This window comes from Chlorocebus sabaeus, chromosome 20 (assembly GCF_047675955.1).
Source record: "Chlorocebus sabaeus isolate Y175 chromosome 20, mChlSab1.0.hap1, whole genome shotgun sequence".
Lineage (NCBI taxonomy): Eukaryota > Metazoa > Chordata > Mammalia > Primates > Cercopithecidae > Chlorocebus > Chlorocebus sabaeus.
In genome coordinates, this window is record NC_132923.1 from 123469517 (window position 1) to 123492325 (window position 22809).

Sequence of the window (22809 nt, forward strand, 5' to 3'; positions counted from 1 at the left end):
GCACAAACAAATGCACAGTATGAATGCAATGAACTAATTAATGGTATTAAGAAACAAAAATGAGAATCCAGGAGAAATGAATGTGTGTGCTACTATCTTGTAAAAATCAAGAGCTGGTCTAACATCTAGGTCATGTATTTGTATAAATTCTGATTTTTAAACTCACCTGATTCATTTTCAATTCCTGTTGTGTTCTGTAAAGATACACACAACAAAGAAACTTCTTTGATTACATGAACCCTAAAAAGAAAAACAGACAATTGTAATATGTACCTGCCTACAAATTTACAGGGATTTAAAACCACATACAGAACTGTAGAGTTTGCTCAAAGGGCTATTTATAAAGCAACTCTATGCCAAATCAACTTCAATCTATGCTGAGAGCTTCCTTGTCAGATTTATTATCTCCAGTAAAATAGATTTCTTACTACTCTACTAGGGCTTTACTGTACTCTACAACTGAAAGCAGACTCATTAGGATGACATCAAATCTTTACTTTGGAACTGCATCATTCCTAAGAAGAAATAAATTAGCTTTGTTAATAGAAATACAAAGCATTATTGAGTACCTTATTATGCAATATAAGTGTCCTTCTTTTTCTTTTACCAATACTGTGTTGAATGTAAACACCATTAGACCCCATTACATTATTCTGTTTTTCAAGTTCCTGAATTAGAAAGGTGAATTTACTAACATTGGCCACCGGGAGTTCTCTCTGAGGAAAAGAACAAAAAACTGGCAGTAAAATGCAAATGTTTTCATAAAACATGTTTGGAAACAGCTACATTGTCCCTTTAAAAACCCGTGTTCAATGTATTCATAGTACAGTAAATTAAGAAGACAAAATTATTTCTTGTAAGTGCATATGACATGTTTGTTTCTAAATAATAATCTCTGAAAATGGTCCTTTCTGCAATGTATGTCTTAAGAGTCATATGATGTAATTCATAATATATTAAATCACGACACTTTAAGTAGAACTTCCACTGTAAGGTTCTAAACATTTCCCACAAGTTTATATACACACACCATGAGGCATAATTCTCCTATTTCTTTATGCACTTGTTTATAACTTATCTTTCCTTCCTCGACTCACAAGCCTCTGCTCACATTGTAACATTATGTTCTAATTGTTAATAACCCAAAGAATACATTCTTCCTACTGCCTACCCACTGTTTTGATATTTTACCCTTGTTTTTTAATAAGCTGCTTGGATTTTTCTTTCCTTTTCTTGATCTATTTAACCACTCACCTGATCACCCTTAACCACCAAAGGCACTATATTTAAGTTAGGGCCTGGTCGTCTGAACTACTTCTATTCATAATTGGCATAAGGATGTATTCCATGAGATTGCATCTTGTTAGAGAGCGCACTGCTAGCCAAACCAATATAAACTCTTGGTAAGTAAGTACTCAGAAAAAAAAAAAAAAAAAAAAAAAAGCCAGAGAATTGAAAGTCAAACCATGAAGTCCATTCCTTTACATTTTAATACTGAGCATCTTTCTCATCTGTATTTACATGTCCTGCCTTAGTAAACATCATATATTGAACATAATCAACCCTCTTCTCTAAGACTTAAGATTGTTTTCAAGCTAAAAGTGTATATTTTGGTATTAAATAGTGATGAGGTTAGTCATCTCTCAGATGTATACACCTGACCCTCGACCAGAAATGCCTGCTGACTGCTATCCAGTTCCACGTGGTGGCCCTGCATGACACCTTATTCCCCCAGGTGAGTAAGATGTTAGGGGTTTCACTTGTCCTCTTACAAAGCTTTTACGGGTAGATGTATTAACACTGGCTCAGGGGAGTTCTCTTTGAGGAACAGAACAAAATACATCTGCGGTAAAACGCAAATGTTTTAATAAAAGATGTTTGGAAAGAGCTATAATGCTTTACCATTTCCCTTTGTTTGCCTTTTCCCTCTCACAAGAATCATCGGTATCATGATCATCATCATCATTTATGAAGTTTCTTCCAAGGACCAGCAGGCACTGTGCTGCCTTCAGTGAACCGGCTCAGGTCCCCTTCACCAAAATAAGCACAGCACCAGCATCCTCAATTAACAAGAGCTTAAGATAATTCGGTCAAGGTCTCACAATTTTGGTTTCTGCTAAAGCACTTAAACTACATTTCACCCATTTTTTACTCCTGCCTCCCAGTGAGCACCCACTATGCGTCAAGCACTGCCCTTGAGCAGTGGAAAGGAGGAAGATCCCTGCCCTTTTGGGGAAGACAGCTACAGTAAATACATAAGTAAAATATGTGGCATGCCAGAAAATGAAACTGCTTTAGAAAAAAATAAAGAGTTACGGAGAGGGAGATAGTTATCACAATCTCTGTCTCTACCTCTATGTGTGCAAATTCAACAATGTGGTCAGAGAAGGACTCAGAAGGGGCAGTCTACATAAAAGCCAGGAAAGGGACAAGCTTCGAACAGGAAAGTATGGGGAGAAATGTTATATGGAGGAGGAGGTGGAAGTGAAAGCGAGAAGCCTCACAAGGCTGCGAGCCTGGGGAAGCAGAGAGGGAGCCAGGATGCTGGTGTGGCTGGTACACAGTCGGTGAGGGGCACATGAAGAAGCAATGTGGGAGGCTGATGCCCAGTCTAACCAAGAGACGATGGGGGCATGGCTCAGGCAGTAGAAGAGATGTGAGAAGTAACTGGATCCTGGATGGACGGACGGAGGGAGGGATGGATAGAATTTTTATTTTATTTTATTTATTTTTTTGAGATGGAGTCTCACTCTGTCACCAGGCTGGAGTGCAGTGGTGTGATCTCGGTTCACTGCAAGCTCCACCTCCCGGGTTCAAGCAATTCCCCTGCCTCAGCCTCCTAAGTAGCTAGTACTACAGGTGTGCACCACCATGCCCAGTCAATATTTTTGTATTCTTAGTAAAGACAGAGTTTCACCATGTTGACCATGATGGTCTCGAGCACCCAAGATGTACTGCAGTTTTAGATCTTAGGCATGAAAGAAAGAAAGGAAGTCAGGGATGGCACTGAGGTTTTTGTCCTGAGGGCATGGGAGGACGGAGCTGCTGTTTTGAGATGCTGCTTTCTTCTTACCATCTGCTTTTCATGTTTTCCCTCTTTATTTAACACTTCTTTTCTTTTCCTCACCTTTTGTCATTGCTAGCTCATAGGCACAATTCAGACAGCTGAGATATCCTAACATCTGATATTGAATAACTAAAATAGTACTTAAAACATTGTATTCTTTATTATCTCAATGAATCTCATGTCTTTCTTTTTTTCTGGAGATGGGGTAATACTTTGTCACACAGGTTGGAATGCAGTGACACAATCACAGCTCAGTGCAGCCTCGAACTCCTGGGCTCAAGTGATCCTCCCACCTCAGCCTCCTAAGTAACTAAGACAACAGGCTTGCACCACCATGCCCGGCTAATTTTTTTTTATTTTTTATTTATTTATTTATTTATTGGCAAAGACGGAGTCTCACCTTGTTGCCCAGGCTATCATCTTTTTCTTTTCTTTTTTTTTTTTTTTTTTTTGTTGAAACAGAGTCTTGCTCTGTCACCCATGCTGGAGTACAGTGGCGCAATCTCAGCTCACTGCAAGCTCCGCCTCCCGGGTTCATGCCATTCTCCTGTCTCAGCCTCCTAAGTAGCTGGGACTACAGGTGCCCGCCGCCACACCCGGCTAATTTCTTTTTGTATTTTTAGTAGAGATGGGGGTTTCACCTTGTTAGCCAGGATGGTCTCGATCTCCTGACCTCGTGATCCGCCCGCCTAGGCTTCCCAAAGTGCTAGGATTACAGGCGTGAGCATCCAGCCTGCCCAGGCTATCATCTTTTCTTAATTAAAAAAAGGTTAGAATATAATTCAGATTGTTACATAATTAATAATCTTTTCTTTCTACACTACCTGTTTCCTCCCTGTCCAAATGAGAATGCACTTATTATTTCTTTCCAGAGAAAAGAAAGATCATGACATCTTTTTCTTAAAGATTCACTTATATATCTGTGTGGGGAGAGCCTCCTCCTTATTACTTCCAATTGCTAAATGCTAAAAACCAGACCCTCATTTTTTCCTCTCTGCCTCTTGGACTCACAAAATTGTCAATCTATATACATAAAATACTGTACAACAACAAAAACACTGTAAATCTGACAGTGAATTCTCAAATGTTATTTTAAAAACTTAATTCTTTATTCAACTATATCAGAAACAAGGGGTATTAAAGGAAAAGAAGTAAGACCTGGGCAGAGTCTCTCAACAGAAGAACCCTGCATTTTGGACTGGCCAACTCCTTGAGCAAGACAGTCCCTTTCCTTATGGGCATTTAACATTGCTCTGAGCAATCAACACTAGCAGTGCCTCCAATAATTCTGACAATCGAAAATACCTACACACATTCTGAAATGCCCTTCCAACTGAGAACCTCTGAATGTGGTAACCATGTGATGAGCTGCAACAGGATAATGATGTTTTTTTTTTTTTTTTTTTTTTTTTTTTTTTTTTGAGACGGAGTCTCGCTCTGTCACCCAGGCTGGAGTGCAGTGGCCGATCTCAGCTCACTGCAAGCTCCGCCTCCCGGGTTTACGCCATTCTCCTGCCTCAGCCTCCCGAGTAGCTGGGACTACAGGCGCCCGCCACCGCGCCCGGCTAGTTTTTTGTATTTTTTAGTAGAGACGGGGTTTCACCGTGTTAGCCAGGATGGTCTCGATCTCCTGACCTCGTGATCCGCCCGTCTCGGCCTCCCAAAGTGCTAGGATTACAGGCTTGAGCCACCGCGCCCGGCCAGGATAATGATGTATTTTAAGGCAACTACAGCATCTAAAAATGTTTGGAATAACTTCCTTAAGATTTCTCCAGCACTGCTCAAAACCCCCATGGAAGTGCCATGGCAATCCTACATAACGTTCATATTCAGTGTTGACTTCAACAGTCCTGTCTTTACACGCCCATGTAACTAACACATGGTGTCTCCAGGCCAAGGTTTTATCAAATGTGAGAACCTGAATGATCAATCCAGCAGTGCAGAGGCAGAGAGAAATCTTTCCAAGCCTATCACTGAAACCTTAACAATTCTGCCAAACGCTCTTTTTTAAAGTGCGAAACAATTAAGTGCCTCTGCTTTGCTAACGGCAGATACTGAAAATCTTTAAATGCCTAGGACTTCTCCAACCTTGGCTTATGCCTTAGTTTCTTTTCTGGATTTCCACGTCTGATCAAACCTTCTTGAATATTTCTACAGCACCCCTTGAATAAGTCTAACATATCCCTGCTATCCCACCTTAATATTTATCAGTCCTATAAGAGCATACACTCTTAGAAAAAAAGTTTGATCTCTATTTTACACATCTAAGATTTTAATATGAGTATATGCACTTAACTTTTCAAGATATCGCTTTCAAGTTCTAGACAAATCAGTCTTAGAAACATTTATTAATAGCATAAAGATGATTTGATGATTAATGATCAGTATCAATATAACAACAATAAAATAATTTGAGTCGTTTTTAAGATACTAGTCCCATAAAGTGTCAATACAACCTCGACAACTGTTAAGCTGCTGTCTTCTGACACGGAAGTCCTGAGACCAGAAAATCTAGACACATGTGGGACAGCCCTTTCCCTGGGTCACACCAGCCCTGCAGCCCCAGCGCTATTACCAATCCTCTGAAATAAAGCAGGCTTATCTAAACAAAGACACAAACTAGCATTAATATAATACATGTTACACTTAAACTGTCTTCATATCTGCCCTTTACGGACTTCTAAAAATCTACAAATCTATATGAAAGGCAAAGTAGGAGCAACAGATTTTTTTTTAAAATTAGTTTAAGTCTGCGGAGGAAGGGACAGAATTGGGAAAATACATATTTGATTTGTACATTCACCTTTAAATCACTGATAAAATTTTTTACAATTTTCTTTAGGATCACTTTAGATCTCTGGCAGGGAGGGAAGAGTATCTGGAAAATAATTAACTTTGCAATAGTCACATAGAAGTCACGGATATTATTTTATAATTATTTTAAGTTACAAAAAATTCTACATTGTGACATCAAGAATCAGAAAAAAACTAACTTTTATGATTCAGGAAGTTTATGGATAAAGAGTAAAACAGAAATAAGAGAATATGTGTTTATCGAATTTAAAAGACCAGAATGAAAACATGGACTAGACACAAGAAAAAAAGTTGCCATTTTGGGAAAGGAGTCTTAGAAAGTTCATGGCCAACATAAAAAAAAATTCTAAAGCTAATCACCACATAAAGAAGATCTCAAGGCAAATAAATACTGTAGCAAATACAGAGATGATTCAGCTTTTAGCAGAGTAGATTTGTAGTGTCGTCTAACACTGACCTTAACTTACTCTGACCAAAAGATTCTTGCAATCCTGAAACTTCTAGAAAAATAATAAAAATGTCTGAAATATGCCGACTTCTCAAAAACAGTTTTCACTGATTTAAAAATGCTATTAACGTATTCACTGTCATAGAAAACTACCACGTATAACTCCTAAATTACAATCTTTGAACTTTTCTTTCTTCAGAAAATCTCCACAACTAGAATCTGTAAACTTCAGATATCAATATGAAAACACATAGCACCCACTTGTTAGATTAAACAAAAGCACAGATATTGAATCTGCCCAGGAATTTGGTAAATGAAAATTCATCAGTTTTCCTTTTCTAAAATAATACAATTTCACAAGAGTAATCATCTAGCTTCATACTAAAAAATATAGCCCCAACCTTGGTATTAAAATGCAGACTATATTACCAAATTAAATAAAGTGAAAAATCAAATCTGATCCTTTAAGAATGAGGAGATTCCATGTGTGTGGAGAGAGAGAGACTGCGCAGACAGGAAAGGTGTGGCAAGCTGCTGAACCAGAGGCAATGAATTCCTTCTGCTTGAAACCACTCATGCCTCTCACCCCCGGAAGGATTTCTCCCAAGACCAAAAGACAATGGTTAACACAGAGTATATCACATACAGCAATTTCCCTACCTACAAATACATAAGAGGAGATACAAGAATAGAATGTTCACAAATAAACCAGTAATTTCTCCCATTTCATTGATCAGTTTCCTCAGTGAGGCCCAGAAAACGCAGACAACTATCGCAGGCCCCGATTCCCCGAATGCATAGAGCAGAGAAACCTAAATAGCCAAGCGGAGTGTATCGGCTTTACTCCTGGTGGGACGATCTGATACTAATAACACAGATTCCATGGAATAGATCAGGAAAAAGCAAGAGTCTGCTGTTCTCAGTGGCTTTAGAGCCGCAGAGCTCCAATGAGAAAATGAGGCTGATTCAAGCTTTTGTTTGAAATATCTAAGTTTATAGAGCTCTGAGGTCAACAGCCCTCCGGCTCCAATGGGCCCCAAGCAATTAAATAACACCATATCAAAATGTCAGATAAGGGACCTGCTGATATGCTAGGAAAGGACTATAAATCCACATTTAGATTGTGGCATTCCAGGGTTTTTTCCCTGTCAGAATATCTCTTCCTTTACTTGGGGAAAAAAAAAAAAGATTAAAGGGGAAATTTTCAAAAGCTACTGCTCCAAGCATCCATTAATAATGAGCCAGCTCAGAAGCAAACGTATGGCAGTTGCTGATTATTTATTCTTTATTATTGATTGCTGTTATTGACAGCTATTAATATATGCTCTCCCTCATACTTTTGATTAAATTTATATACCTAAGTCATATTCCACTGAGCATGTAATTTATTACATCACAAATCTCAAGCTTTGTTTAGGGTTCCTACAATAATTCCCTATAACCCCCTTATTAAAAATACCCAGTTTCTCTAAAGAAATTAAAACATATTATCTTAGCTCTCACTATAGGATATTCCTCCCCTCCAATGGTACAAAAAAAAAAACAACAAAGAATTATTGTCAATTTTCCTGCATGAAGTAACTCCATCCAATCAAAGCACTCTTGAATTAAAATGTTAATTTCCTTTCCTTATTTTCAAGACTAATTGCTAAGAAACACAAATGTAAAAATCTGGGGGCAGGTCAGAATACAAGTTTTCCAATCAGTCCTTGCTCTCTGATGAGAACTATGCTGCAGATTCAAGGCCATTATTACCTCCTGCAAAACAGTATTAAAGTAACAGAGGCTTCCATGAAAGATTCTTTTCTGACATTTTCCCTACATTAGATGTATAAAAACTTTAACTTATAAAAGGAAAATTAAATCAATTCTTTACTAACGTTCAAATGCCAAGCTTCTAACTCAGACAAAATTTCTAAAGCAAGATGCCATATGATAGCTCATTTCACAACTCCCAAAACAAAATGAATCCTCAGTTGACCCCTGTGAGTTACTGTTTTTCCACTGGAGTTGCCAATGCAGATGTTACTTTTAAAATTAAGAGATGTCTAGGAATCCTGCAAAATACTTGTGAATTTCCTGAAAAGCGAAAGAACGCTATAGCAGCATGGACAGGGTAGTGGTCCTTGCACCCAGGTCTTCATTTCTCACATGAAGACTCTCTAAGCAATACAGACATCTTACAAGGAGCTGCTCGGAGCTCTCTTCATCTTCCATACAACCTGCACATAAATGATGGGGAGGCTTCCTGAATCCACAGGTGAATAACCTAAAGCAAAATCGGAAGTCATAACAGATACAATGACAACTTAAACTCTTTTGCTACAGTGTCAGGCACACTTATATTACTACAAGATTCTTTTTTTTTTTTTTTTTTTTTTTTTTTTGGGACGGAGTCTTGCTCTGCATCCCGGGCTGGACTGCAGTGGCCGGATCTCAGCTCACTGCAAGCTCCGCCTCCCGGGTTTACGCCATTCTCCTGCCTCAGCCTCCGGAGTAGCTGGGACTACAGGCGCCCGCCACCTCGCCCGGCTAGTTTTTTGTATTTTTAGTAATCCCAGCACTTTGGGAGGCCGAGACGGGCGGATCACGAGGTCAGGAGATCGAGACCATCCTGGCTAACACGGTGAAACCCCGTCTCTACTATTACTACAAGATTCTATAGGTCTTCTCCCAAGATTTTACTAAGTTGTTTTTTTTTTTTCTTTTTTTTTTTTTTTGGTAGAAAGTGACTCTTTTATTTTAAATAATTTGAGATTTGGGGTTTATTCTCTAAATACGTTACTACTTCTCTAGAGTATTTAAAAATAATGGCAACGCCTGCTGTTTGCAGAGCAAAGTGTGTGCGCTGTTCTACAGTTTAAGAGGTCCTTAAAACTACACACATGAGCTTTTTTTTTTCTTGGGAAAAAAAATATATTTCCTCAAAATAAATCGTTAGTAGTTCTTGCTTCAAGGTGAAGATAAATAAATGCCTCACCATTGATGATTAAAAAAAAAAAAAAAGATAAAAGACTGTCTTTTTATGTTTGTCTGCTTTAGTCCGCAAAACAGTGCAACTCAAGTGGGCATCAGTGCAGAGCAAGGACAGAAGAGATGGGCGGTTCTAGGGGGCTCTGAGTTCCACGCTAAATCGAAACTTGACCTTGTGGTAGAGTTCCCAGATACCGTGTGAGGGGTTACTATCCTATTCCACACCCTATTCCAAAAGGCCTGCGGAGAAAGATGGAAGAGGAATGACTGAGAAGCAGAGCCTATGATCACCTGTAAGAGGAGCCCAGTTTCATGGCAGCCCATCAGGAAGGCAGCTTTGGCACCTGGGATGGGCAAAGAGGAGTTCTGGACTAGAAGGCACCATCGACAAGACAAAATTGAATATTTCAGGAAGATAAAGTTGACAGAAAAGAATGAGGAAGTAGCTGAGGAGAGGGCAGCCAGAAAGACTGGGGCCAGGCAAGTCAGTTCAGAATCCAAGAGAATAGGCAATTAGGGTTTGAACTGCAGTCAAGAGCTGAAACAAAAAATATGATTGACACTGCAGAGGGAAGGAATGGGCAGAATGTTAGCTAACTGAACAGGAGGTAAAAAAGAAATGGCAAAGATGAATCCCAAAATTGGAATGTGAGTGACTACAGGAATGGTGGTTTGAATATATTTTAAAGATAGAGCAGTCAGGAGTAGGAACAATATTTAAGTGAAAGGTGGTGAGCTTCATTTTTTTTTTTTTTTTTGAGACGGAGTCTCACTTTGTCTTCCAGGTTGGAGTGCAGTGACGCAATCTCGGCTCACTGCAACCTCTGCCTCCCAGGTTCAGGCAATTCTCCTGCCTCAGCCTCCTGAGTAGCTGGATTACAGGTGTCCACCACCACACCCAGCTAATTTTTGTATTTTTAGTAGAGATGGGGTTTCACCATGTTGGCCAGGCTGGTCTTGAACTCCTGACCTCGTGATCCACCAGCCTTGGCCTCCCGAAGTGCTGGGATTACAGGCATGAGCCACCGCACCTGGCCAGTGAGCTCCATTTTACTGACTCTAAGGAGATGCCCAACCTTCCCAGGAAGTGTACATCAGTCTCAAGTGGAAGAACAGGTCGAAGCACAAACAGGCCATCAACATCGGGATGGAGATTCAGAAGTCCCAAGTGGGTACCTCAGGAAAGGAAATTGCCAAGCGGAAAAATATCCACAGAGAAGGGTAGATGGTGAAGGATGTGGCTTTGTGAAAGGCACAGAAGGAGCTAGAAAAAATAGTGGCCCCTTCCACCAAGTTCTGTAAGAGTGGGAGGGAAGGTCAAAACGCCTAAGGACCCAATAGATAACTGGGAAGGTTTTTCTCTCAACAATAACTGCCATGTTATTTCACAACACTCATTGTATTAGGAGAAATATCTAAGAAAAAATGTTACTAATGTTTGTGAAAAACCTGAAGCATCTCAAATTGCCTGCCTATTCTTTATTCATCTCAAAACATTCCGATGAAAAAGAAAGGTAATCATAGTCTTCACCTTACAAATAGGAAGAGATAACAGGGGACAAGTGATCCACCTACCCCCACCACAGCCGAAAATCACTCGTACTCCATGCTTGATCTGTGATACTGTCATTCTGTACATTGAGGTAGGGCTCCATTAAATTACTCGACAGTTGCATTCATATATTTATCTCCCCAAGCAGGTGAGCTGACCTGCCTTCCAACAAGTGGTAACAGAGCTTCACAATTAAGAATCTAAATTTATCCCAAGAGCCATCCTTTTGAAAACTCCTACTTTCAGATGTACTGTAAAACTAAGTCTTTCAGAATTACAGCAAAGTCCCTAAAAAGTAAGTCTCACAGCATGAGGAACATTTAGAATGTCACTTTTACACTGATACTCCAGATTATATTTAATTTATGTTCTCTTAACAAGGTCTTGGGCAATGTACAGGATTCATAGTGAAGTATACTAGGGTTTAGTGAATCTTACAATTCAAATTTTGATGGCATCATTTAAATTATTTGAAAGTGCCACGGAATTATCCCACTAGAGTTTAACATAGGTCTTAGAACTACATATAAGCACATATAAAATGTGTGGGTTTTACCAATTTCCAGACAGACTGCCCCCTATAATCAAACTAACAGTTGCACTTAGCTTTACATATTTCAGACAAGCTGTTCCAAGAAGTAATTCAGCTCTTTCAAAGCAAAACCCAGAGTATGATTTATTGCAAGAGCTACAAAATATTCTTTTCACCAAAATGGCTGGAAAATAATAACTATTCAGTAAAATCTCCTTTACTGCATGTTCCAAAGGACTAATAAATGAAAACACAGTATAGGCATGACATGAATCAAGACTCTGAGAATAAATACTACACAGTACTAAGAAAAATATTGTAAGTATATTTCATTCCAAATGAGCCAGATTTACTACATACAATAATTCTAATTCATGCCTCAGGAAGGTGGGGGTGGGGAATGAAAGGCATTCTCTTTAAGAAAGAATATTTAAACGACACATGCATTCATTCCAGTGAAATTATACAGATGTTCTGTAATTCAGAAAACCACCCCTACCAAATGTGGCTCCAAAAGCACATCTCTTTTCATATGTTTTATTCATCAATACATTCTGACTATCTATACTTAAAAGATTACAAATACGGATTTGGCCACTTATACTTTTCCCCCTAGAGGAAAGCTGCATTAATGCTACATGTTTTCCACAAAGATCAATGAACTATCTTTAAATTATAAAATATTAAGTTAAAGTTAGGTAAGCACTTCAAAAGTAAGCCTTACTGCCTCAGGGCAAATTCACCATTTCTGTGCATAACCTCAAACTGGTTGTTTTAAAAAAAACAGGTTTCGGAAAAACTACAGCATAGCCTCTACCAATCTTCAAGGGGTTGCTGGACCACGTTGTTTTTCTAGAAGACAACTGTTTCTGCGCTGTTCAGCATAATGGTCTATATGCTGAAATTATTTACCACGCATCAACTCTATGCAAATTTATTCAAATTTCATAATTGAATCTGTATACTAAGACTGCTGATTCCATGTCATAAAAACTCCTTCATGATCTCCAGGACACCTCACATTGCTTTACCTTATGCCACAAAACTGACGCCGAAGCGGAAGTGCTGAAACTGACCATTCAATGAAGTCACAAAACCAAAGGTGGAAAGGAACGTGGACAGACCTGGAAGTCCATTTCTTGGCTTCAAGGTGTAAACCATCTAGTCTATCCTTACAGTTCTTAAAGAGATTCAATAATCTGTTTCAATAATTCAACCATACAGTTAGATGAGGCTTCCTTCACTGCAGCGGTTCAAATGGTATTTGGAAATGTCTGGAGATTTTACTGGCTGTCACACTGGAAGGAGGTGCTACTGGCATCTCCTTGATAGAGGACAGGGATGCTGCTAAACATCCTACAATGTACAGGACAGTCCTCCACAACAGAGAATTATCCAACCCAGATGTCAGTACGTGCAGAAGTTGAGAAACCCTGCTTTAATGGAGGCTAAGTATTGTTTTCAGTAATGGAGTCCACAGCTATGACACTCCATGATGGTGGTTTTTACAGCTCTAACTAGAAACTTGTAGCTTCAAAAATAGAGAGATGGACTACCACCCCAGGCCTCTAACCAAATGTTGTCACCATAGGTGACAGCATAGCTGATGATCAGCGCACAAACCATGAAGCCCTAGACACAGGGCGGCAGTTATCTGTGGTAAGGATGGTCAGGTGATGTCCCTCATCATTCTGGAAACTCCCTTAGCTACCCATCGTCATGCAAGTTTGACGATTTTCCCCCAACCATCAACCTACTCCTCTTCCAATCCCCATTATGGAGTTTTCCAGTAGAAGTCCACTGTTTTGGTTTTTTTTCTGTATGAGTATTAAAAGTAACATGAAAAGCTACTCCGAAGACACGAAAATAGTAAATAACCTAAGGTGCTTTCCATCCTGGAAAGTCTATGATTTAACAGGACTTAAAAAGGGTTTGTAAATCAGATTTGGAACTTGAAAAGAGACAGCCTGCTTAAAGAAACAGTCCCATGAATAAATAAACATCTAACGTAAAATAATCATCAAAAGAATGTGTGCAGATATATATACATAACTGCACAGCCACAGCCGAGAGGGGAAGAAAGGAAGCTGAAATTGAGTGTTACTTCTTATGAATGCACCAGCAAGAAAAATGCGTATTTAGATGCTAAAAAGCAGAATTTACATTTTTCACTGTAATCTTGAGAGATTGCAGAACTTTAAAACTCACAATCTGAAAAAAAAAACTTTCAAACAAATCTTACTGAAAAGAAAACTCAGGCTTGGGAAACCTTACAGATCAATATGGACTTGATTGATAACTTACAGCCCATCCACTATTAAATAGCCATCAAACATAATATTGACTAGTTAGTGGCATGGATACATGCTCACCATATCATAAGGCAAGACGGGTTACAAACAATATATACACTATATTATCGATCCTGTATAAAATGTAAATATATATACGTGAATGAACTGTAAAATAAGGAAAGTAATACGCATATCCACACCAAGAGAGACAGGAAGATCTGCCAAATGTTAACAATGGTTATCTGAAGGGGGGAAGACTATGCCCAATTTCTGTTTCTTCTTTGTGCTTTTCTCTACTTTCCAATTTTCTACAGTGAGAATCTTTTGTTATGTTTTGTGCTTACAAAACTAATACATTCGTACAGATTTAAACTGTACTGTTTCAGGCCCTATCCACAAAATAAGGAAAAAACAAACCTGAACATACCAACCTTTCAATTAAAGAAACCACCTTCAGAATCAACAAAAGCAAACATTTACTGAGCAGTATTATCAAGTTCTGGCACTTTTCTAAGCACTTAAAATGTATTGACTTATTTCAATCAAACCAAAACAGATGTGTTGAGCTCTTTTTAGAGCCCTGGAATCACAGAAAATGTAAATGAGTTTAGTTCCACTATGAATTTTGATTTGTATCCATAGCTCGAAATGAGAGGGTTTAATAAAAATGACCTTTAAAGGTCATCTCAAGGCTAAACTAAGATTCTACATGTAAAAATTTGGCCAATAAGTGTTAGTCCGGAAGCCTCTAGAGTGACGGGGCAGCTTAGACCATCTCAAAAACACAGAACCCTACTAAAAAAGAACGTATGACTATATATCTCAGTTCCTCCTTCTTAATATATGTAAATTTCCTATCTTTTTTTTTTTTTTTAAAGGCCTACATTTTTCTGATACTTGGACACAACCGATCAAACCGAGGCGAAGTCTGTACGATTGTAAAAGAAATCATCGAAGGCTTCCATTTGTTGTTAAAAGTTTCGGTCACTTTTAATAAACCTGGAGTAAACAAAAACTTAAAGAAATATTTTAGTCGAGTTCTGGGGTAAAAATGATTGTTCTGGTGTCTGGTTAAACGGATCTAAGGAACTACTGGGATTCAGCAAAAGACGTTCCACGTCTCAAATACACCCAAAATCTCAATACAACACTGAAAGAAAAGTGAGGGGCCAGCACGAAATTTCTATTAGGGGAAATTTCAGCTGCGTAGTTCAGGAAATCAGGACTTCCCGGTTAACTGTGGGGTCGTTGCTGCAGCTCACAACCCGACACAAGGCTACAAGACAGGAGGGTCGGTGGCTCACGCGTGGATCGAAGGAACCACGAAGGTCTGGGGAATAACACTGACCTGTTAGGTTTACTTCATGTCTCACTTGCCACCATCAAAAGAGGTTCATTGAGAGCTTTATTAGCAAAATTAGTAACATAGAGTTGCAAGTCTGTAACACACACATGCACACACACACACACCCGTGGGTCTGTGGGAACACTGAGGGAGACAATCTCCAGGTTAAAACCACACAAAAACTATTTGGGAAACACAAAGACGCAAGACAAAAAACAAATTAGGAGTGCAAATGTGCAAGACACACTCAGTAGGAACACAAAAGAGAAAAGCACAGCGTCCTGACAATTGGGACGGCGCCCGGCCCCACGTGGGGTCCCAGGTGGCCCCGCCGCCGCCCGCACCCGGCCAGTCTCTGCAGACCGCACGCGTCCCCCGCAGGGCGCGCGGCTCTTCACCGCGACAAAGCGAATCCCGAACTTCGCCGCGGGGACCCCACGGCCGACAGGGAGTGGCCCTGCGCAGCCACCCACCCGCGGGACCACCGACCCGGAGGCCCGCGCCTCGTCCCGGGGTCCCCGGCGCGCCCGGGACCTCTGAGGGGGCGCGTCCGCCGGCCCGGACATCCCTGCGGCGCTGGGTCCCCAGCGTGTCGCCGCCGCCGTCGCCGCCGCGCTCCTCGCGGGGAGGGACCAGCATCCCGGCGCCAGCCCAGAAGCCGCCCACCCGCGCCGCTCCTTACCCGCGCCCGCCGCGCCCGCGCCTCAGAGCGTCGAGGGCCGCCACCGCCACTGGTGTTCCGCCGGCCCCGGCGCCCGCCACAGCGCCGCCGCCATCTTGGCTCCAGTCGGAAGTGACGTCGGGCGGCGCGGCAGTGGCCTGCGGGGCTGCGGGGCTCCGGGGCTCCGGGGCTCCGGGACCCCCAGCCTCCCCACGACCCCCGGAGCCCGGCCCTTGACCCTGCGCCTTCGCCCAACGGCCACCAGCCGGCCGCCGCCCCTCGTAGGTCACCGCGGATCCCATGGCCGCGCCTCGGAAGGATCCCCGGCGGCTGGCGTCGCGGCGGGTCCGACCGCACCCTAGGGCTAGGATCCTGCGTGGTTCAAAGGTTCTCAAAGAATCAAAAAGACTGGAGGTGGTGTTGGGGGGGGCACGTCTGTCATTGAAGGGCATTAAGTATCTGACAAGTACATAAACGTAGACCTTATACTTCGCTAGTGTCAGAAGGACCAGTACACCCTCGCCCAAAAGGTCCAACTGGAGGCAGGCAGACGCAGCTACTGGGTTTATTTGCTGCCCTAGTACCCAGGAGGAGTGACCGACGCTTCCCTGTGCCCGCGCTGTTCCAGTGCAGCGCCTCTGACAGCGTGGTAGTGGCCCTGCCCTTAAGGAGCTTACTGTTCCCAAGCAGGCAAACAAATGGACTGCAGAGACAACAACTCATAGATGTTCTGATGAAGATGAACTGGGTGGAACTGGAGATGGCTCTTCGACATCCAAGGATTGAGGCCTAGCACGTGGTTGAAAATGAGTCAGGGAGAAGCATAGGCTGGAGATGAGCTGGAAAGTTGGGAGTTGTCCTTATAGATGGTGCCTGGAGCCTTGAGCACTTCAAGATAAAGTAATCCTCTGAGAATGAAGTCAGGAAGAATCCGAATGTGATGGCAACTTTGGCCCTCTGCAGAAAGCACCCAATCCAAAGACAGGATATTAAGGGCAGATGTGCTTCCAAAAATTGTGAACGATCATTTATGTAATGGGTTTAATCTTAAGAAAATGTGTTGGCCAGGCACGGTGGTTCACACCTATAATCCCAACACTTTGGGAGGTTGAGGCAGGTGGATCACGAGGTCAGGAGTTCGAGACCAGCCTGGCTAACACGGTGAGACCCCCGTCTCTACTAAAAATACAAAAAATTAGCCAGGTGAGGTGGTGGGCGCCTATAGTCCCAGCTACATGGGAAGGTGAGGCAGGAGAATGGCATGAACCTGGGAGGCGGAGCTTGCAGTGAGCGGAGGTGGGGCCACTGCACTCCAGCCTGGGCCACAGAGCCAGACTCTGTCTCAAAAAAAAAAAAAAGAAGAAGAAAACGTGTTGTATCAACATATATCATGTTATCTTATTGTAAAAGAATGAGGCTATAGCTGATGATCTAGTCAGTTATAGTAAACAAATGAAGATCGCCTCATCAGAGTAAATTTTATTAAGGCCTTGAGAAGTGACAGAGCATAAGAAAATAAGGAAAAAAGGGAAATCAAAGCTCAAGGTTTTGCTTATTTCCTCCGCTATTCAAGGAAAAGAGATCCTAGATCTGGGAGATAACCACATGCATATCATCAAAATAGTATTCTTTGTTGTGGAGCAAAGTCATGAGACTTCTGCACCCCTTACCTAGATTAATACCTTCCAACTGGATCCATGCATCAAAATTATCTGGGTATCTATGAAGAAAATAGACGCCACTGTTCCATCCACCATCAAAACACTGACATAGAAATCAACATTTTAAGAGAAAAGCTACAGGCTACCTGGCACTCAATAGAAGGCAAAAGGAAAATAAAGGACGTTAAATCCAAAGTGGCATGGTGAACCAGAATGTATACTAGATGGTTGGTTAACAGAGTAGCCAGTGGTTGTCTTTCCGGTCATTAATTCGTTAATCCAAAGTGACTGGCTATGTTAGTTTCTTGTGGCTGCTGTAACAAATTATCCCAAACCTGACAGCTTAAAACAACAAAAGCTTATTCTCTCACAACTCTAGAGGCTAGTAGTCCAAAATCAGTATCACTAGGCCAAAATTAAGGCAGCAGCAGGGCCAGGCTCCCTCTGGAGTCTCTAGCAGAGAATTGCTCCTTCCCTTTTCCAGCTTCTGGTGGCTGCCAGCATGCCTTGGCTTGTGACTGCATCACTCTATCTTCAAAGCCAGTATCTTCAAATCTCTGTCTGCATCTTCATATCATCTTCTCTGTATGTGGTCAAATTCCCTCTGCCTCCCTCTTACAATGATACATGGGATTGCATTTAGGACCCACCCGGATAACCTGACCATCTGAAGATCCTTCACTTAATCACATCTGCAAGACTACACATGAAGTAGCATTTGCAGATTCTGGACGTTAGGGATGTGGACTTAGCTATGGGGCCATTATTTAGCCTACCACACTGGATGTCTCCTCAGCGTTTCTGAGGTCACCCCACTGTTAATCTGCAGTTGTGTGTTTTTTATGTGTGTATTTCTTGAACATATGTCTATTTGTCAACCTGTGCTATTTCTCAGGGTAAATAATATAATTTGTTTAATCCAAAAAAGATCAGAGCCATCAAGAATACAGTAGTTTAATGAGCACTTATTATCCATGTGATATGTTAAATATCACTCTTTTGCCTCTTTGAAAAGGTGAAATGTATTGTTTAGCCTACCACACTGGGTGTCTCCTCAGCGTTTCTGAGATGCCCCCACCCTTAATCAGCCATTGTATGGTTTTTGTCTGTGTATTTCTTGAACATATGTCTGTTTTTCAACCTGTGCTATTTCTCAGGGTAAATAATTATGTATAATTTATGTAATCCAAAAAAGATGAGAGCTATCAAGAATACAATTTAATGAGCACTTACTATCCATGTGATATGTTAAATATCAATCTTTTGCCCCTTTGAAAAGGTGAAATGTATTGCAGGCCGTTTCTGTATGGGGATGGAAGTATAAAAATATACTCTTTGTCCAAATTGACAACATGAATGAAACTCCACTCTACCCCCGTACACCTGGTACTGGTTCTGGTTGGTTTTGTACGTTGCCGCGGCAGTACCGTGATTGAAGACGTGATGGAAGACAGCATCCCACTACCCATAGGAGTGTCTGGCACACGATAAGTGCTAAATAAATATTTTTAATTGGGAAAAAGTCTTCTCCATGGCCCTCTCAATGTGGAGGTATTACAGCAAATATGTTGTAGACCACAGCTTGTGCATGTAAATGACAGCATATTATTCATATTGTTATAATAGGAACCACAGCACTCATGCCCTGCATAGCAGCTGGAATACCTGTAGCACAGCCTCCAAAACGATTACAGATCTTACAGCTGAGATCTAAGAGTTTATAATACATTGCCAATGAGAATGTAAGTGGACTTCAGATTCCCCGAATGATAAAAATACTTATTCTCTGCTGGGCTCTGTTCTAGGTATTTAACATGCACTCTCTCACTCATCCTCATAACCTGTGTGATAAGCACCATCCTCATTTACAGTTGAGGATTCTGAAGCTAGGAAGGAATCAAGAACCTGCCTTGGCCGGGCACAGTGGCTCATGCCTATAATCCCAGCACTTTGGGAGGCCGAGGTGGGTGGATCACTTGAGGTCAGGAGTTGGAGACCAGCCTGGCCAACATGGTGAAACCCTGTCTCTACTAAAAATACAAAAAATTAGCCGGGTGTGGTGGTGCACACCTGTAATCCCAGTTACTCACGAGGCTGAGACAGGAGAATTACTGGAACCCGGGAGGTGGAGGTTGCAGTGAGCTGAGATTGTGCCATTGCACTCCAGCCTGGGTGACAGAGCGAGGCTTTGTCTCAAAAAGGACTTGCCTCATTAGTAATACAAACAAGCTAATAGGGTAGTTTGGCAGGACACACAGCCATCTCCCTTTCAGCTTAGGAAGGCCGTCGTAAGAATAGGACTAGCTCTGCAAGGCAAGAGAAGGACAATTTAAGATGGAAAAAAAAATAATAGAACCAGGTTTTGAACCTAGACCATTTAGCTCCCTAATAAGCAACCTCCCCACCCCCAGAGCATGCATGCACACAGACATGCAGACACACATGCCTGACCGCTAGACCAGGAACTGGTACACACACCCAGGCTACTACATGCGCCTAACTAGTCATTCCTCCACCAACATACTCGGGGTAGGGGCTGGGAAGAATTTTTTTTACAATGTTTTTAATTCATTGCCAGAATTATTAGAAAACATTGGATGCATAAAACCGCCGTTCTAAATCCTGTCCCTGGACTGTCAGGCAAGAACAGCTATTAAAAGATCATAGACATGGGCAGAGGAAGAGAATCTAGTGCAGCTGAATCAAATGAACTCACCTTTTGTTCAGATAACACATCGCTTACCTTTAACAAAAAAAAAAAAAAAAAGTCCCTTTTCTTGTGACTGCAAACCGTGTTCCATGAGATCCAGCATCTCTTCTCTGTTACATCACCTCACTCTCCCCACCCGCCATCCCTCTGCCACGTCATTTACCTGAGCAAGGAATGACATCCAAGCAAGCACGCCAGCAACCAAAAGATCTGAAGCTTGCATGCTTCACGCATGAAGTCCAGACATAGCAACTCTAGGGGCTAAAGATACATTTTATCGCGTCATAGGCACTTCTGATTGTGTAGTTTCTGTGAGAAAAACCCCACAGCCTCAAACATATAGGCAGATCTTGGCAGTGGTGAAATGTAGTTATGTGAGAAAGGGAAAGGGGGTGACCTTTACTGAGCCCCGAGTCTGAGTCGGCACTTTATACTACGTTGTCTTTTCATCCTCTCGACAGCGACAACAGCTGCTAATTTTGCAGATGAAGAAACTGAAGCTCAGATTGTTGAGAGACACAGCTGGCCGGTATGAGAGGCAGGATTCAAGGACTTATCTGATGTCAAAGTCCATGATGAGTCACTGTTCATTCTGCTTCCGGTCATCAAGATGCTCTTAGGCACTAGAGGCAAAGATGTCCCCCCTGTCCTCCCAAGAACTTAGGATCCAGTGGAGGAGACAGGACTTAAAAAGCATGCTAGCCCTAGTGTGAAGCGGGAACCACATTCCTGTGCTCCCAGCGTGCTCCGTGATGGCTCGCTCCCCACACCTTTTTCCTTTTCAGTATTACTCTTAAGAAAAAAAAAAAAAAGGCCAGGCACGGTGGCTCACGCCTGTAATCTCAGCACTTTGGGAGGCCAAGGCAGGAGGATCATGAGGTCAGGAGATAGAGACCATCCTGGCTAACACAGTGAAAACCCGTCTCTACTAAAAAATACAAAAAAATTAGCCAGACGTGGTGGCGAGCGCCTGTAGTCCCAGCTACTCGGGAGGCTGAGGCAGGAGAATGGCATGAACCCAGGAGGTGGAGCTTGCAGTGAGCTGAGATCACGCCACTGCACTCCAGCCTGGGCGACAGAGTGAGACTCCGTCTCAAAAAAAAAAAAAAAAGGAAAGAAAAAGAAAAAAAGAAAGAAAGAAAACTGACTCGAAGATGTTTTCTCTTTTTTGAGACAGAGTCTCATTCTGTCATTCTGTCACACATGCTGGAGTGTAGGAGTGCAGTAGTGCAATCACAGCTCACTGCAGCCTTGACCTCCTAGGCTCAAGCAGTCCTCCTGCCTACAGAGTAGCTGGGACCACAGGCACGTGCCACCATGCCCGGCTAATTTTTGAATTTTTAGTAGAGATGAGTTTTTGCCATGTTGCCCAAGCTGGTCTCAAACTCCTGGGCTCAAGTGATCTGCCTGCCTCGGCCTCCCGAAGTGCTGGAATTACAGGCATGAGCCACCACACCTGGCCTATGATGCTAAAATTTCTGACCAATTCAAATATGTGACTCTAGAGATAACTTCATTCTGCAAAAAAAATCCAGAGTACTGTTTCTAGGTTTTTCTATTGCATTTCTTATATCACATTTTTTAGAACCAAACATGTTAATAAATCAGTTGAAAAGTTCAGAATTTCCCAAACGGATGTCACTCCTTTCAAAACTTTTAGTGTAACAAGCTCAAAGGCCCATGTAGTTTGTTCCAGAGAATACAAAGGGAAGTTTAAGTCTTCCTTGAAGGCAGAATGAATTCACTAATACACCACCCTGAGAGCATGAATAAAACATACACATTGACAGCGAAGACATAAAGTGAAAATATTTTTCATCTGGAAATAGCAAGCAGCATGAGAAGGAATAGAAAATAAATCAGGTCCAGAAATGAGCAGATTGCACAGAGATAGTAAAATCCTAAGCCTGGATTTCTTTCCCCAGATTCGAAGCTGTGGTGTGTTGCCTTACAGGGGCATCTGTAGATGAGATGACCCGTCCTACCTACTCAGTCAGTGCTCACTCATCACCAAGGCGAACCATCTCTTACGCTGGATCTGTGCTTCTCACCATCCCTATCTGCATTCTAGAAATGTCATGCTCTTCATTTTTCTTCACCCCGCTTTTTGTCTAAGATTCACTTCTCACCCCTTCTCTCCTGCATCCAAATTTTGCCTTTCCTCAGAAGCCAGCTTTTTGATGAAATCTTCCCATAGTTGCATTAGTTTCCTAGGGCTGCTGTAACCAAGTGCCACAAAACAAATTTAATGGTTTGAAACAGGGGTCCTCAACCCCCAGGCCACAAACCAATACCCTGTTAGAAACTGGGCAACACAGCAGGATGTGGGCAGTGGGTGAGTCAGGGAAGCTTCATCTGTATTTATGAAGCCGCTCCTCATCGCTGGCATTACCGCCTGAGCTCCGCCTCCTGTCAGATCAGTGGCAGCATTAGATTCTCATAGGAGCGTGAACCCTATTGTGAACTGTGCATACAAGGGATCTAGGTTGTGAGCTCCTTATGAGAATCTAATGCCTGATGATCTGTCACTGTCTCCCATCACCCCTAGATGGGACCATCTAGTTACAGGAAAACAAGCTCAGGGCTCCCACACATTCTTTTATGTTGGTGCAAAAGTAACTGTGGTTTTTGCTATCTTTTTAATGGCAAAAACCACAATGACTTTTGCACCAGCCTAATACATGATGGTGAGTTGTATAATTATTTCATTATATATTATCATGTAATAATAGAAATAAAGTACACAATAAAT

General features: G+C 41.8%; 1 protein-coding gene and 1 non-coding gene across 7 annotated transcripts in view; one reads left to right on the forward strand and one right to left on the reverse strand.

Moving 5' to 3' along the window:
• Window positions 1–15820, reverse strand: part of PRDM2 (PR/SET domain 2) — a 129371-nt gene extending 113551 nt beyond the window's left edge. For 2 of the 6 annotated variants that reach the window (XM_073007827.1, XM_007980475.3), the window contains exons 1-2: window positions 15708–15820; window positions 167–240 (exon numbers count right to left, since the gene is read on the reverse strand). In XM_073007827.1, the coding sequence (XP_072863928.1) occupies window positions 167–175 (9 nt within the window). In that variant the 5' untranslated portion in view covers window positions 176–240; window positions 15708–15820. Of the gene's footprint in view, window positions 1–166; window positions 332–15707 lie in introns of those variants that run through there. The other 4 variants (XM_037985012.2, XM_073007824.1, XM_037985013.2 and 1 more) reach the window with 4 other exon arrangements.
• Window positions 15821–19530: 3710 nt separating this feature from the next.
• Window positions 19531–19676, forward strand: LOC119619516 (small Cajal body-specific RNA 11). Its single transcript, XR_005235983.1, has one exon.
• The last annotated feature ends 3133 nt before the right edge of the window (window positions 19677–22809 follow it).